This window comes from Xiphias gladius, chromosome 4 (genome assembly GCF_016859285.1).
Source record: "Xiphias gladius isolate SHS-SW01 ecotype Sanya breed wild chromosome 4, ASM1685928v1, whole genome shotgun sequence".
NCBI classification, from domain to species: domain Eukaryota; kingdom Metazoa; phylum Chordata; class Actinopteri; order Istiophoriformes; family Xiphiidae; genus Xiphias; species Xiphias gladius.
Genome location: NC_053403.1, coordinates 17,429,485 through 17,445,042, shown reverse-complemented (window position 1 = coordinate 17,445,042; position 15,558 = coordinate 17,429,485). Strand labels below are relative to the sequence as shown.

At 41.0% G+C, this 15,558-nt stretch overlaps 1 protein-coding gene across 2 annotated transcripts in view; it reads left to right on the top strand.

Annotated features, from left to right (window-relative positions):
- LOC120788678 (1-phosphatidylinositol 4,5-bisphosphate phosphodiesterase beta-1) overlaps nt 1-15,558 on the top strand; it is a 110,479-nt gene that overhangs the window by 54,488 nt on the left and 40,433 nt on the right. For both annotated transcript variants that reach the window (XR_005707281.1, XM_040124644.1), the window contains exons 4-9: nt 5,565-5,705; nt 6,374-6,453; nt 9,246-9,299; nt 11,255-11,330; nt 13,279-13,379; nt 14,186-14,352. Coding sequence is in view for 1 of the 2 variants with exons in the window: in XM_040124644.1 (XP_039980578.1) it covers nt 5,565-5,705; nt 6,374-6,453; nt 9,246-9,299; nt 11,255-11,330; nt 13,279-13,379; nt 14,186-14,352 (619 nt within the window). In the remaining variant the exon portion in view is untranslated. The remainder of the gene's footprint in view (nt 1-5,564; nt 5,706-6,373; nt 6,454-9,245; nt 9,300-11,254; nt 11,331-13,278; nt 13,380-14,185; nt 14,353-15,558) is intronic.

Below are 15,558 nucleotides of genomic sequence, written 5' to 3'. Positions count from 1 at the left end.
CTGGCCTTGTGGGCAATTCTCCGCCTCATGAAACTGTGGTGGTCTGCATCCACTGACACTCAAGTCTTCAAATGAATTAGGACCATGTGGGAGAATAATAAAAAGGAAGCAGAGACAAGGAGGCTTACAGAAGAGTGGATGAGAGCAGGATGCAGATAGAGGCAGAGAGGGATATGGATGCCCCAGAATCAAAGACTCTCTCCTGAACGCTCTCCGATTTCCTCGCACCTTCCATCTCTTCTTTTCTTTGATCATGTTTACAATGCAGTTGTTTGTGAGAGGTTAATGTGTGGCTTTATCCTCGGTCTGCACAAAATGCTTTATACTGGCTGAGTTTCACCCCAAGCTAGAAAAATTTGTAAGGCAGTTTTCAGGCTGAGGAAGTTTAAAATATGAAACTGCAGAGCTGTAATGGGAGCAGACAGCTCTCCCATCCTTATATGAAAGACTGCTGCTATTGAAGCTGAATCAAACAGGCTGTTTGATCAGCAGAAAAGCTTTAAAGGTGAACTACATGGTGTCCCCCTGTAGCAGAAATGCTCCATACCTTACTTACCCACCATAAGTGGGTGAATTGTAACATTTTTTCTAAAGAACTGACGGTGTCTCTGTTTCTATGTCTCTTGTTTGTGTGTATGTGTGTGTTTGTGTGTGTGTGTGTGTGCTTTCCATGCAGCTTCTATAATCCATTTAGCTGTAGGGCTATTGAACTTGTAAGAAGTTTACACTGCACTTGCACTGCAATTGCAGTGTTAAAGAGTTTTTTACTTGTTTTCTAGGTTTCTTATAAATAAGAAAATATAATAAATATAGTCCATGATACAGTACCTTTTTTTTGTGTGATAATAGATAAAACAACCCTTACTTCTATAGTGTATTTGTGTTTGTGTGTCTACTTGTGTGTGCAGACGGCAGCTCGAGGTATGTGCATGCTTGAAGATTGTGATGTCTACACTTTTGTGACTATACCGTACATGTGTGCGTGTGTGTGCGCATGCATGCTTGCAGATGATTAGGAAGGCTATTTAGGGGAAACAGCTTTAGCTTGGCGAGAAAGACGGGGCTCTTTCTTCTAATGGGATCAATGTTTCAGTGCTTTCTGTAAGTTATGATGTGGCTAATGTTTTAAACATTCTCTGCAGATGCAGCATGACCCTCTTAAATAAATGACTGCATCGCTAGGAGAAGGAGTCGTTTTAGGATTAGCTTTTGCTGTGGGGGAAATGCTCTGCACACTCTGTGACTCATACTGACTGATAAACAAGAAAGCACATGCAACAGCAATAGGCACGCATATACACAAACACACCCTTCACAAAACAGTAAATTGACATAAAGGTAGTTAAGGCAGATAATCATACAGCCTTGTTGCATATCTATTCCTGAACACACTGTAGTTACATATAAACGACAAAATGCGTGTCTGCACAGTATTTGTGTGGCAGAATGAGCACATCAACCCAAGCTTGATATTCCATAATTTCCTGCCTAATGCCTGAGGCTTTTTACTGCCCCACCAGCAGCATCTGACCACTCAGTTAGTTAACATGGCCAACCAGCATCAGGAGAATCGGCGTCCTGCTCGTAATCTGCAGTGCTGCTCTGCAGTGTCACAGGTTCATACATTAAGATGTGCTTCTTTGAATTCTGATGTAAAAGTTGGATCTATAACTCTCGAGCCCTCCTGCTCATGTGAGGTCATGTAGCTCTACCTGTGGTTCTCTGGGGCTGGGAGGCCCTTAATGGGGTGTTTTGTTAGATGAAGGGATTAGGAATTCATGAGGAGTGTGTAGAAGTACGAGGTCAGATGGGGTAATACACAATAAATGATGACTTTTTAAACCAGTTTTCAAATGCCAAATGTTGCTTATATAAATGATACAATATTTAATATTTGTTTCTACCAATATCTAAACCCCTATACACACTAAAATCTTTCGTAAACCCTGTGTTTCATAAACATCCTTTCGTTTAACAAGTGCAGATGCTAGTAACAAGCTACACAGCCTGGCAGGGTCAACTAAAGTGCAGCCATCCTCAAGAAACCAACCAAAATGTCTTTTTTTTCTACGCACTGTGCCGTGAACTATATGTCTTGTGAAAGTTGGTACATTAGGGAAAAAACCTTCTTTTTACATGACTTCTGAAGAAACTGTAACATCAATTTGTACACTAGCAGCACCTTCTCTGAATAAAGCACTCTCAATTATTCACTTATTAAAGCAGCAGTCCTTGACACAAGGACACCAGCACATTTTTTCATAGGGAAGCTCTTCATAAAAACATGACATATTGCCAATACTACTTGTCCAAAATAAGAATCACATATTTCAATTCTGCTGCTGTTCTTTTTAAACATTTTGAAGTGGATCTCTGTGGGTGATGAGAAGAGGTTTAAATGTCCCATAGATTAACAGCACATATAATCTGGCATGCATTGACATTAGTTTTAGACACAGTATACTGCATCACTGTTATGTTACTGTGATTCATTATATTAAAGGCAAGTGCTGAGTGGCCTGTGTGTAGGTAGTTGGATCATCATCAATAATTCACATTGACATTTACTTTGATCTGATGTCTCTGTGTGTGTATTTATGAGCACACGCATGACTGTGTGTGCATTCATATGTGTGTGTGTCGTGATTTGTGCTTGCATGAGAACAGTTTTATGCCTGTGTACTCTTATGTTGATGTGTGTGCATTTATGATTGTGTGTAATACCAAAGTATGTGTGTGTGTGTGTGTGTGTGTGTGTGTGTGTGTGTGTGTGTGTGTGTGTGTGTGAGTTTAGACAGGTGCCCTACTGCAGGTTTAATGACCTGAGGTGTGGCTGACTTCCCTTTGCCAGTCTGAATCCTTTCCCTTGTGCCCAACAGAGGGTGACACAGTTTGAGTGCATGCCTTGTGAAATGTACGGCGTTGTGACAAACTGTAAGGCAGAAAGAGGAAGTCCACAGCTCCACCTGAATGTTAAGAGCTTGAGATGGCTTCCCATACTGACGGACTCCAGCTGCTAATGTACCCCATGTATGCCTGAATAAACACATACTCACAAGAATCGACACACAGATACATGACACACATTCACATGCATACGCTGGAATTAGCAGACAATCAGATCAGTGGTCCGTGATTGTTGTACAGAGGCTCGGCTCTCACAGTGAAACATGTTGTGCAACACCAAACCATCCTCTCGCTTCAACCACACCATCATTCCAAATCCCATCCCATCCCCACCCTTCGCTTGTTATGCTCTAAATCTCCCATCTTTGTGGTACCAGAGAAATTACATTTCACTCACATGGCTGAGCCCCCTCCTCTCTTCTCTGTTACCCCATTTTCATGGCTTTACTTCTTTTTCTCATAATTGTTCCTCCTCTCCTCTCCTCTCCTCTCCTCTCCTCTCCTCTCCTGTCTTCTCCTCTCTCCGGCTCCTGTCTAGCAGGGCCCTCCTCCTTGACATCAGCTCATTTATCTGCGACTAAGTCCTTTTCCAACACAACTGCTGAGGTTCCTCCAGTTGATGTGCTGTGAGTGCCTGCAGCTCTCTCCCAGATCAGCCCTGTGTTGACTGCTTACAAGTAGATGAGCTGTATGTTCAGCTAATGCCTACAAGTAGCATCAAAACAGTATCAAATTGTACTGACATTCTCAGAAGCCTTTCATCTTCGGCAGACTGCCAAAGCATCCCTCAATGGGTACTTTGGCATTGTGTGTTTTAGCAAATTGAAAGTGGCTATTTATGCTATGATTGATGGGACTGGTGGCATTTAAAATTCGTAAGTGGACAGTGATGGATTCCTATAAATAAGCACTTTGTGTCCAACTGATTGGTAGTCAAGCCCAGGATCTTGTAACTCTAAACTTCCGAAAGAATTATCTGGAAATCACAAATTGACTGAAACCCTGCAATATTTCAGGCTGACAGGCTGTCAGAAGGGAGATATTCTTCTATAGGAAAAATGTATCGCCTCAGAAGAGTTCAGCATGATAATAATGGGTGCCACTAAGCTGCAAAATTTGATTGGGGGGGTGTGAGGGAAGTGTAGAGGGCATTTATCAGCATGACACAGGACACAATGCTCTTTGTTTGATTGGTTAAATTAGTGGGAACTCATTTGCTTTCACTGCAAAATCCTTTACAGGGCTCTTTTGTTGTGTTAATTAAGCCAGAGCAACCATTTTGTATTCTGCTAGTGTACTGGGCTGAAAAGTAGGGAGAAAGATCATTGTTATTCCACTCTTGCGCCTCAGAGGCATTGTAGTTTGTTTTTTTTATATGATTTGCACCAAAGATGAGCTGCTTAAATGTATATTTGCTAAAATTAGTTTGGGTTAGTTTTCCTCAGACAGTTATCTCCTCTGAATACAAATTCTTCAGAGTTAATCTCTGTGTTAGCTGGACTGTTGCCAGCACTCAATGTTTTGTTACAATAGACAACAAACTTCTTACAGAAGACTCATTTAACCTGCTGAATTTGTTGGATGAAGGAAGGTTGCAGGGAATTAAAGTTTATTCTGAAAACTACATTGCTCAAGGTGGAAATAATTTCTTCTCATGAATTTGGATTCTTTGTGAATGGATTTATTAAAAACCTTTCTGAGCAGGAACAGTATCCTCATCTTCCACAGTTAATCTGAAAATGTGATGAAACAGGAGGGTGCTTTCCACACCAAAAACAAAATGGAAAACAAGCTTTGAAAATCAGTAAGCCCTTAGGATTTGGCAAGTTGTCTTGGGGTCATTGATAGTAAATGGCACCTTAAATCCCCTGCAGAAATGTATTGGTCTTTTGTACTTCTTACTAAAATTCTACATGTTGTATCACCAGTGTCATTCTTTAATATCAGTTTAGTGCCTCCAGCCCTGGTAATTAGTTTGCAAATGAAAATGCCTCCTATCATAGTGCTGTTTAAACCACCTTGTTTGCTGCTTTTATAGACTCTAATATTGAACTTGCAAGTCACATTAAGATCCGATGGGGCAGTAGCCTCCCGCCTCACTCCCCACACTGTCTGCATCAGACAGCTTACCTCTCATTAATCACACAAATCAACCATCAGATGAGGTGTGAACTCCAAAATACTGACAAGTCCTGTTTCAGTTCAGTGCATTCAGAGGGACATTTTTGTTGTGAAACAATTTTAAACCAAAATACTATGACACGAAGCAGCACTGTCTCCCACTTCCTCAAAAAAGTATACTTTGTGTCTTTCCATGGCCTGTTTTCTGTCATTGCATTTCCTCTGATGGAAGTGTTTTTTTGGGCTGCTAAATTTTCGATGCAGGTTTGGCTGAAGTGTAGTCGAATGTTGTAAAGCTGGGGTGGTTAGCAGTGTGTATGCAACTGTGATTATGAGCAGGCAAGTCAATGATTGTGAGCGGGGACTGATTTTAATTTAAAAAGCTTAAAGCTTGATGACTTCTACTGGTTTGCTTAATTTGAGCTTGGTTATGACATCTTTTGTGTGTGTGTGTGTGTGTGTGTGTGTGTGTGTGTGTGTGTGTGTGTGTGTGTGCGTGTTTTTCTGTGTTTGTTTGTTTGTGTTTCATTGTTAAGGAGGCCAAGCTGCGTGAGCTACTGGATGTCAGCACCCTGGCGGGGAAGATGGAGAACAGGATGCTGACAGTGGTGAGTGGCCCTGACATGGTCAACATCACCTACCTGAACTTCATGGCTTTCCAAGAGGAGACAGCTAAGGTAAAAACTATGCATAAGAACAACAACAAAAAACAATAACTACTTTGTATAAGGATACAATTAAAAGCAGCTAATGAATGCAATATATGTTATTGTTATTGAGTGTTCTTCGAACTTTGATAATTTCAGTATTTTAATTGGAGTGTTCCATTTGTGCGGGATCAGTGTTTATGTAATATTTCCCTGAAATGATCTATTAGGTACGCATGATAATATAAACAGAAAAAAAATGTGTTTGTTAATAAACTTGAAATGAAAGCTTTAAATTACGTAAAGTTTAATTAAAATAATGAAAAGGCTGTGTAGCAATAATGTGATCAGTATCTCAGCTTCCTTATTTTTTAAGGTAATGATGAATATGCAGGATTAAAACAAGTTCCCATTTATTCATGGTTCTTCTATTATTATTAGACTTAGATGAAGGCATTGTCCCTTATTGGATCAGGATTGGGACTTGATGTGGAACTAAAATATCACTGTGACTGTGTGTTTTCTGACTTCAAATGGAAATTATCAGCCTACCTACATGTATGAACTAATGTTGTCATTTGTTCCCAACACATGGCAGTAGTAATTGGCACATTTCAGCCCTCAGCATTTATTAACATCAAATTGCACTAGGACTGAGTACTGACTCTTTGTGCATGTCTGTGTTTTATTTACTGCAGGAATGGGCGGAAGAGCTATTCAACCTGGCATCTAACCTCTTGGTACAGAATATGTCCAGAGAGGCCTGCCTTGAGAAAGCGTAGGTCATCTGCACACACACACACACACACACACACACACACACACACACACAAACAAATATACACACATACACACTTGTCCCACATTTCCACAAAAATGTAAATCTCCAACCCCTGGGATAAATATGAAAATCAGGTCTGTTAGAAACAAAAAAATGCAAGTCATCACCATCGTCACATCAGGTATGTATTATATTTTAGATAAACAGAAACAGCAGGAAAAAGCAAATGAGGCATCTTCGGTAAACTAAACACTTGACTGACTGTAAAGCCAGATGAGTGCTCCCACTCTCCTGTACACAGCGAGTGTTAAACATATTTGCAACATGCACATAATTGCACAAAGTATGCACTGTAAACCCTGCAACATACAGACAGGCTCATTTACACACACACCCAAGTAAATATGTACTGTATATACACACACGAGGTAAGAAGTTGTCACAGCTCCACTAGGCAGCCTGAGGGTTTGAGTTTTTAAAGGTCACTTCACCTCACATCGATGGAGAGAGTAAGGAGAGGAAAAACAGACAGGAAGGAAGATGGAGATAAATAAAACAACTGGAAATATGTATTAGTTCATGAACTCAACTCTGTGCGTTTCAGCTGGCTTATCTGCTTCTCAGTGCAAGAGTTTATATGTGACAGCATGTATGTGTTTTGCCTTAATGACATAATGGCAGACCAGTAACAGTAGATCCATAAACAAGGTTGGCTTGCTGACCTTAGCTGTGGTGTTGGAATGTTAAATAGGAGCTACAATCATCGGTTCAAGTCTATTACAGTACTAAAAACACCCCTTGCCCTCATCAATGGCTTTTTTTCAGTTTATACCATCAATTTCCCTCACACCACCTCCGATCCTGTATAATAACTGTGTCTGACGGCTTACAGCACCACATTTGTATTGATCTGATTGGAGCAAACACACTGTTCTGTGGTCCACAGCAGATTTATTTGTGCAGTGATTGACTGAGTGAAGCTGATGTAAAGTGAACTTAAATATGAATCTGCAGTATTAGTTTGAGAGAATATGCTGGGCTCTGCTCAGTGAAAAGTCCCGGCTGTCCAATGTTTGTCAGTGAACAGAAGCCCTTAACTCACACCCCTGAGGAGGCTAATTGACTTATGAGCCAAAAAAGTGGCCATCCACCATATATTACAAAGAGAGTTGAACAGAAGCGAATAGAGCAGGTTTCGAAGTCGCGTCGGTTGTTCACAGCAGCAGTTGTTGTGCACTGCTTGCTTACTAATAAGGTAATTCTTTGTCATACCACTACTGCAGCATGAGGAGGTCTCATCCCTGAGGTGATGTTGATGTTCCTCTGCATGTGGTTAATTCTCATCGCTAGCTCTTAAGGCTGTGATACATTTTTGGGGGACAGCATAGACAGGCAGTGTTTCAAGCAACAGGAAACAAAACAGAACCCAGCATGTCTTCAAACGGCTGCTTGCTACAAGATGTTCTTTTGAGATCAATACAACAGAACTAAGGACGCTCCTTTGATTATGTTGCCTTTAGGATCAACGATTACAGTTAGAATTTCACTACATATGGTAAACGGTAAATGGACCGCACCTACTCACACACACTTTTAGGAACAGCCATCAGTGTGTGTGAGTGGGTCAGTATCCTGCTCAAGGACACTTTGACATGCGGACTGGACGAGCTGGGGGTTATACCGACCAACTCTACCTCCCGAGCCACAGCCACCCAACATATAGTGGGATGAACTGTGACTTTGCTAGAAAACTGTGAATTTACCAGTTATTGCTTTGCTGTTAATGTTTTTCATTTCATCCCATGCCAAAAAATCGGATGTGCAGAAATAAGTATTGTATTACCATAGGTGAAATGGAAACTGACCCTCTTGGTTAAAATTACCAAGGGAGGGAGAGTACAGACAGAAGGAAGAAAGAGAGAGACACAGAGAAAGAAAAAGCAATGAGATAAACATGAAAGGAGACAGATCCAAGTAATCTCTTTTCCCCCATTCGTCTTAATGAATAATACAGGCACTTGCAAGGCAGATGAGGGCATCAAGAAACACCTTCTTTCCTTATTCCCATGCTTTTTGTCCTTCCTAGCTTTCTTTCATCCTTCTCTCTTTTTCTCTGCCTTTTTCAAAAGTCACCCTCATGGAGCTTAGTGACGTCAGCTATTGACAACTAGCTCTTTTTCAGCCAACACTTACTGTTTTTCACCTCACATTTCCCTCTCTTTTTGGAGAAAAAATGCTTCAGATGAAGCCCAGTCTGGTCCCCGTTAACCATTACAGTCATCTGTGACTTTGCCTGTGGCAGCCGGCGTGCCCTATGAAGTGGACACTGTAATGGATATTAATTATTAGCCAGTAGCCCCTTAAAGCCCAGCCTGTAATGATGGCTCCTGTTGCAGCTAAGCTATTTATAGCCCAGGCTGCGCTGCATTTGTTGCTGCTGCATGGCTCTGTGCTGCCAATGCAAGACTTCCAGAGATTATTCACAGTTCTAACCTGCCATGTGACACATGACATGTAAGTTGTCACAGCTAGATATTCATGGTATCCTCAGAAAACTCTACACATGCCAGCAGTCGCTGGGTGTTATATTGATACCTATGTATATTTCACTACAGTGATATGAATTTTCACTGTCGCTCATATCCCTACATGGCAAATGGTTATGTACATCAGTCACACATGTAAACTCAAGCAAACACACACAGAAATGAAACTGGAGCAAGTGCATTACTCACACAGACAAACTGCTGAGTTAATTTTGTGTAAGGCCTGTGCTCTGTCCAATGCAGATACACTCGGCTGAAGCTGCAGCTCAACCCTGAGGGGCGAATCCCTGTCAAGAAGTAAGTCTCTGATCCATCCTTCTCTTTCCTGCCTCCTCTCTGCTCTTTTGATCAATGCATAACTCCCTCTGCCGTATCGCATGACTCTCTGCATGTATACACTTAAGTATACACACATTTTCAATACATATGTGTGTATTTATTAGAATATGTTACCCCTCTGTTGTCACAATGTCCCTCTTCCCACGACTCTTCAGATCCACACTTATTTGTGTGTGTGTGTGTGTGTGTGTGTGTGTGTGTGTGTGTGTGTGTGTGTGTGTGTGTGTGTGTGTGTGTGTGTGTGTGTGTGTGTGAAGTAGCATTCCCTGGGCAGGTCCCATTGATATGTTACTAACTTAAGCTCAAAATGTGCCAGTGTGTGAGAATTTCCATTTGTGTATTTCAATTTTGTGATTCTTAGTTTCAGTTTCACTTATCTGGACATTTGTCATCAGCTCATTTTAAATCCAACTCTTTCCAAGTTGAGCTTTCAGGCAGGCAACAGTAAACTTCTGTGATAACCTCCCTCAGAGCCGCAGAGGAAAGCAGTGGGTGTCAGCACAGAGAGGCACACAGACACTGCTTGCAGTTTAGGGAATTAACCTCCTGGCTGGGAGGACATGTCAGCTTGACTAATGTCAGCTTGACTCCGCTCTCCCACTGAGCATACAGTATGTGCTCATGGATACCTCCGCATGTAATTAAAACAGGCTATGGCCAGCGGAAACAGACCTAAACAGCCAGCAGTCGCTGTAACAACGCTGGATTTCATAGTAGTAAATCACATTTATTGTCTAGATACACTAGAATAAAACAGACAACAGCAGCCCAACCACACCGAAGCACGTCTCTCTCAATACTCAATATGACAGATGAAGCAGGACAGCATATTCTGCACTGTTTAATGAAAACCACGTATCTCCAAAAGAAAAATAGATCATTCAAAAACCCCTCGTATTACCTGAAAAATGTCGTGTCACAAACTTGAAAGCAGGACTGTTTTTCTTATCTCATGAAAAATTGACACTGGACATACACAGTTTTCACAGAACAACAATCATATCATAGCTGTGTTGTATTTATAGTGATGTTGAAAACATTTTATCGCTACGTTTTTTGTTTGTTTACAAAAGAGCAAACACTAATTTTGCGACTGGTGAGATCAGATTTGTATTATTACAAGTACTGTCTAAGAAACTATTAAGTGATAACTGATAAGAAATGACAACATTGTGGATGTAACTTTATGTGCTCATCTTTATAAATATGCTTGGGATTATATTTAATGTACATATCGTGTTGCCATCTGGAGTTTAGATGTGTGTGAACAGCAGAAATCAAATCAGCTTATTCTGTATTGTACAAACCATTCTTATTTGATGAGGAAAAGTTCTTACAGTGAATATTTTTTGAGATCATTCATAGCAGTGTGTACACAATATTAAAAAACTTCTCAGTATTACACTATAATTCAGCACCATCAGAAACTACTAGGACTTCAGAATGCACATAAAGTCGAATCAACACGTTTCTAAAGCAGTTTCAACAAAAAGGAAGCATTACTGTATAACCTTCATGATCATGGAATTAATTGCACGACTGTCAGAACACATTAGTTTTAGCTAGGTGTGCCTTCCTGTACCTCTACCTTCTTATCCTGCATATAGTACATTTTCATTGTTCGTATAGGCATGAGCTGTGTCTCATTTTTGTCTCTCAACCTGTAATTTCTCCCTGGAGTTTCTGTCCCACCTACGATATGTTTGAGTCTTTTTATTTTCTGTTTTTTTCACTCCTTCCTTTCACTGTTTGCTGATCCAACAGAAATTTTCTCACAGTACATCCTTAATAAGTATCAATTAAGAGCTGTGAGGAATTCAACAGTTTGACTCAGAGGATCAGAGTGAAAACTCCTCTTTCTGTGTGGCATTTTCTGTGATAACTCGTAAAGGTGTGTTTCTTTGTCCCCACAGTATCTTCAGGATGTTCTCAGCAGACAGGAAGCGAGTGGAGACAGCCCTGGAAAACTGTAATCTCCCTTCTGGCAGAGTGAGACACCAAAATACTGGCGCTCCCTCTTTACCCACTCTTGCTGTGTCCTTGTATTTTCTCTGTTTCTGAACCTGCTCCAATTTGTGTCCCTCCTTCTCTATCTCCGTCTGTCTCTCTCATCTTATTCTCCAAGCTCTTTCATCTTCTCCATCCATCCATCAGTTTCTCCTCTCACCATTCAGCTCATTCTCTATTCTCCTGAAACAGCAGCTGATTGCTGCTTTGCTCATTTGTTTGGAGTCTTGTTTTCTGGATGTCTGCATGACTTCCCACTCAGAACTGATTTAGCCTTGGTTGTAATGAAACAAATAGACCCAGTGGGACCAATAGAGATGACAGAAGCTGTTTTATCTTTACCTCTACCAGATACCACTAGAGGGAAGCTGCCCCCTCATGCATAGAGGTGTAAACAGGCCCCCAACACAGCAAACAATCTCTGTATTACAGCAGTAGCAAGCAATTTGCATGTTTGGAAGTGGGAAAATGCAGTTCCGAACACATGCATAACATATGAACATACAATAGGACAGACACATCGTAGCTGTAATGAATAGCTTCTGAAAACAAATGGAATGAACACATACAGCAATACAAAAACCACACACACACACACACACACACACACACACACACACACACACACACACACACACACACATACACATACACATACACATAATTAGCACCGGGAGAGAGAGCAAGAGGTAAAGACATGTTCCTGTATGAAAGCCTGGTGGGATTTGCTATTGTTCCAACTTGCAAGTAATTACAGCTAAATGGTAGTGCTGTTAATCCTTCAAACACACACACTTACACGCAAAAGTGCAAACACAACATAGCTCGGGTCTTCAGAATGAGTCACTGAGATTTGGAGGAGCTCAACCTGCATCCCCTCCCCCTAGTCTTCTTTTCTCCCACTCCTTTCTAAGAGTGTTTGATCATGCTCTGTGTCTTGCTGGCACTATGCTAATTCCTGCTTCTGTGCTGAGAACTGTGTCTTTATCAGAGCTGTTTGACTATGATAGCTCTATAAAAAAAACCCTTGTGACCATAGCTTTTCTGTTTAAGTTTAGGTGCAAATTGCAGGCAGTTGTCTTCTGTTGATTACAGACAGATGACAAATTAAAGGAAAAACCTGAAAAATGAGTGGGGAAACAGGATGACAGTGCCACCATCCATAGGGCACCAGGGGTAACTGAATGGTTTGATGAGAATGAAAATGATGTGAATCATATGCTGTGGCTTTCGCAGTCGCCAGATTTCAAACCAATCGAAAACTTATGTGAGGTTTTGCACAGACGTGTTAGACAGCGCTCTCCTCCACCATCATCAAAACACCAAATTAGGGAATATCTTTTGGAAGAATGGTGAACCATCCCTCGAGTAGAGATCCAGAGACTTGTATAATCAATGCCAAGGTGCACTGAAGCTGTTCTGGCGGCTCATGCTGGCCCAACACATTGCTAAGACACTTTATATTGTTTTTTCCTTTAATTTGTCACACATCTGTATTTACATTTAAAATGTATCTACGTGTAATCACTTCCAGAAGATGATGAGAGGTCAGCTATAGAACATCTCATGGCATGAAAAATGTGTTTTTATTATAGACACACCAGTAGGGTGGATAGATTTATTTTGGTTAAACAGAGGGCAACTTAAAACTCTGCACAACATGACTTGTATAGAAAATATGATTAAATGTGCAGAGATGTGTTGGGTGAATAAATGGATAATGGATAAATTATGTTTAAACAATAAAATCACAAAAAGTGAAGACACAACAATACCAAAAAGAACTGATAATAGTATTTAATAGCGCGACAGATACTATGTATTGGTAGTTTGTCCACAGTGTCTCTACCCACTACTAGGCCACCTGCTGCCCCATGCATTTGTATTGCATCTACAAATTATATGACCATGTTGCTGTTGTCTTCTGCAGAACGACTCCATCCCTCAGGAAGACTTCACTCCAGAGGTGTATAACATGTTTCTGGGCAACATCTGCTCCCGACCGGAGCTGAACCACATCTTCTCTGATGTGTAAGAACCGTGTTTCCCTTACTTGTCTTTTTGAAAGTCTTTCCTGGAGATACTAATCTTTGCAAGCTCCAAAGAATATAGAAATTCCCATTTTATTTTTTTAGCAAAGTTGTTTGAAAAACTTGAAACAATGTGAGAGTAATTAATTAGATTTTTTTCCAACCATCTGTTGCTCTTTTCAGAGTAGCAGCTAGATAATGGCTGCCATCTCTCATTGAGCAATATGGCTTTGCAGGTTTAAGACACCTGCTTTTTCCCATTAGAGTCATCATATGTAGTAGTTAATTAGTACAGTAAAGTGTGATGTAATGGCCCTGGTTGCATGCTGGCTGTGTTTCCCCACGTGCTGCAAAAACAGAGCTGCCCCTTGGCCCAGAGGGATTCAGACCATCAGCCGAGCCAGCGTGCCAGCATGACTGTGGCCACTCCAAGTCATAAATCTAGATTTTAATCACAGTTACGTGAGATGGCATGAGATCCAGGAGGATATGGAGGTGATAATTCAGTAGAACAGGCATAGATATGACAGGCATTTTAATCAAATCTCATAATTTACTCAACTCAGCATTTCATCCTCTGCTCCTTTGCACATCTGTTGCTATGCCTCTCCACATCTCTTTGCCTCTTTAATTACCACTCCTCCCCTCCATCATCTTCTCCTCGTTTCATTTTCTCATATCTCAGTTTTTGAATTCTGCTCTTGCTCCCACATCTCACTTAGTAACCGTTCCCATGTTTTCTCCACTTTTCCCCGTTTCATATTCCAACTAGTCACTCTGCTCTCTCATTTCTTCTCCTCTCCTCAGGGGGGCTAAGAGTCGTCCATACCTCACAGTGGAGCAAATGACAGAGTTCATTAACAGTAAACAGCGAGACCCTCGTCTGAATGAGATTCTCTACCCTCCTCTCAAACCAGAACAGGTCCAGCTGCTGATGGACAAATATGAACCTAATGCTTCGCTGGCACAGAAAGGTCAGTGGCTCAAATGTCAGTGAATACATACACAGGCAAATTAGCATGCTTATGTGTGACATAAACACACGTAACACACACTCAGCAGTGTTTTTAGTAAAAAAAAATGTTTTTTTAATTATCTGGAAAGCACAGACAAAAAGACAAATTTGACCCAGATATACAATGTGACTATTTAAGGCCCCCAGTCTTTTCCAACCCCACTAAGACTCCACCCACCCCCAACCCTCCACTTCAGCCCCCACCACCCATAAATTTGGCAGGGGTGTTACCATAGTGATAGCCCTGCTGTTGTCCAAAAGCTCAAAAAGTGAGGGGACGTAGTGGGGTGCCAAGGAACAGAATGTTAGAAGTCTGTAAATACCACACATACTCGCACACACACACACACACACACACACACACACACACACACACACACACACACACACACACACACACACACACACACACACTCACTCACTCACACATAACACCACCACTCCAAACACTGCCAAAGTTAATGGAGGATATTCCTTGACATTTTATTTACAAGAATAGGATTACATGAGTAGAATCCTTGAGTAGAGAGGGAGAGAGTATGAAAGAGAGAGTGAAAAGCTAGAGAGAGGGAAGGTTGCTGGTGTGTGTTTGTGCTTGAGCAGAGCTTGAAAAAATAGCGAGTGGCAAGTGGAGTGCAGCAGAAAACTTAAACTTACATTTGAAAACAAACATGGTTTGGGAGTCACAATCTTTCTGTTTACTTTAATTTATAGTACAGTATTTTACTGCATCTGTTCCTCTTATTATGCTTCACAAATATTCCTTTTGTCGTTAAAGGTACAGTTTGACATTTTGGGAAATATGCTTATTTGGTTCCTGGCGGCCTTTTAGAGGAGAAGTTTGATATCACTCTCATATTTGCTTATCTGATATAAGGCTACAGCCAGCAGCAGGTTAGCTTAGCTCAGAAACTGGGGGAAACAGCTAGCATGGCTTTTCCAAAAGGAAAAATAATCCAGTTACCACCAGCTCCAAAGGTCACTAATTACCACATCATATCATGGTCGTTTAATCTGTACAAAAAAAACAAAGTGTAAAACAACGTGCTGTTTTACCATTGTATGTCACAGGCTATTTCTTGGCCCGAATCAGTTGCCAGGCATCTAGTGGTAGTTCGGCAACTTGTAGTGTTTCTGTATTTGCTGTCTTTGGAGTCCTCTCTGT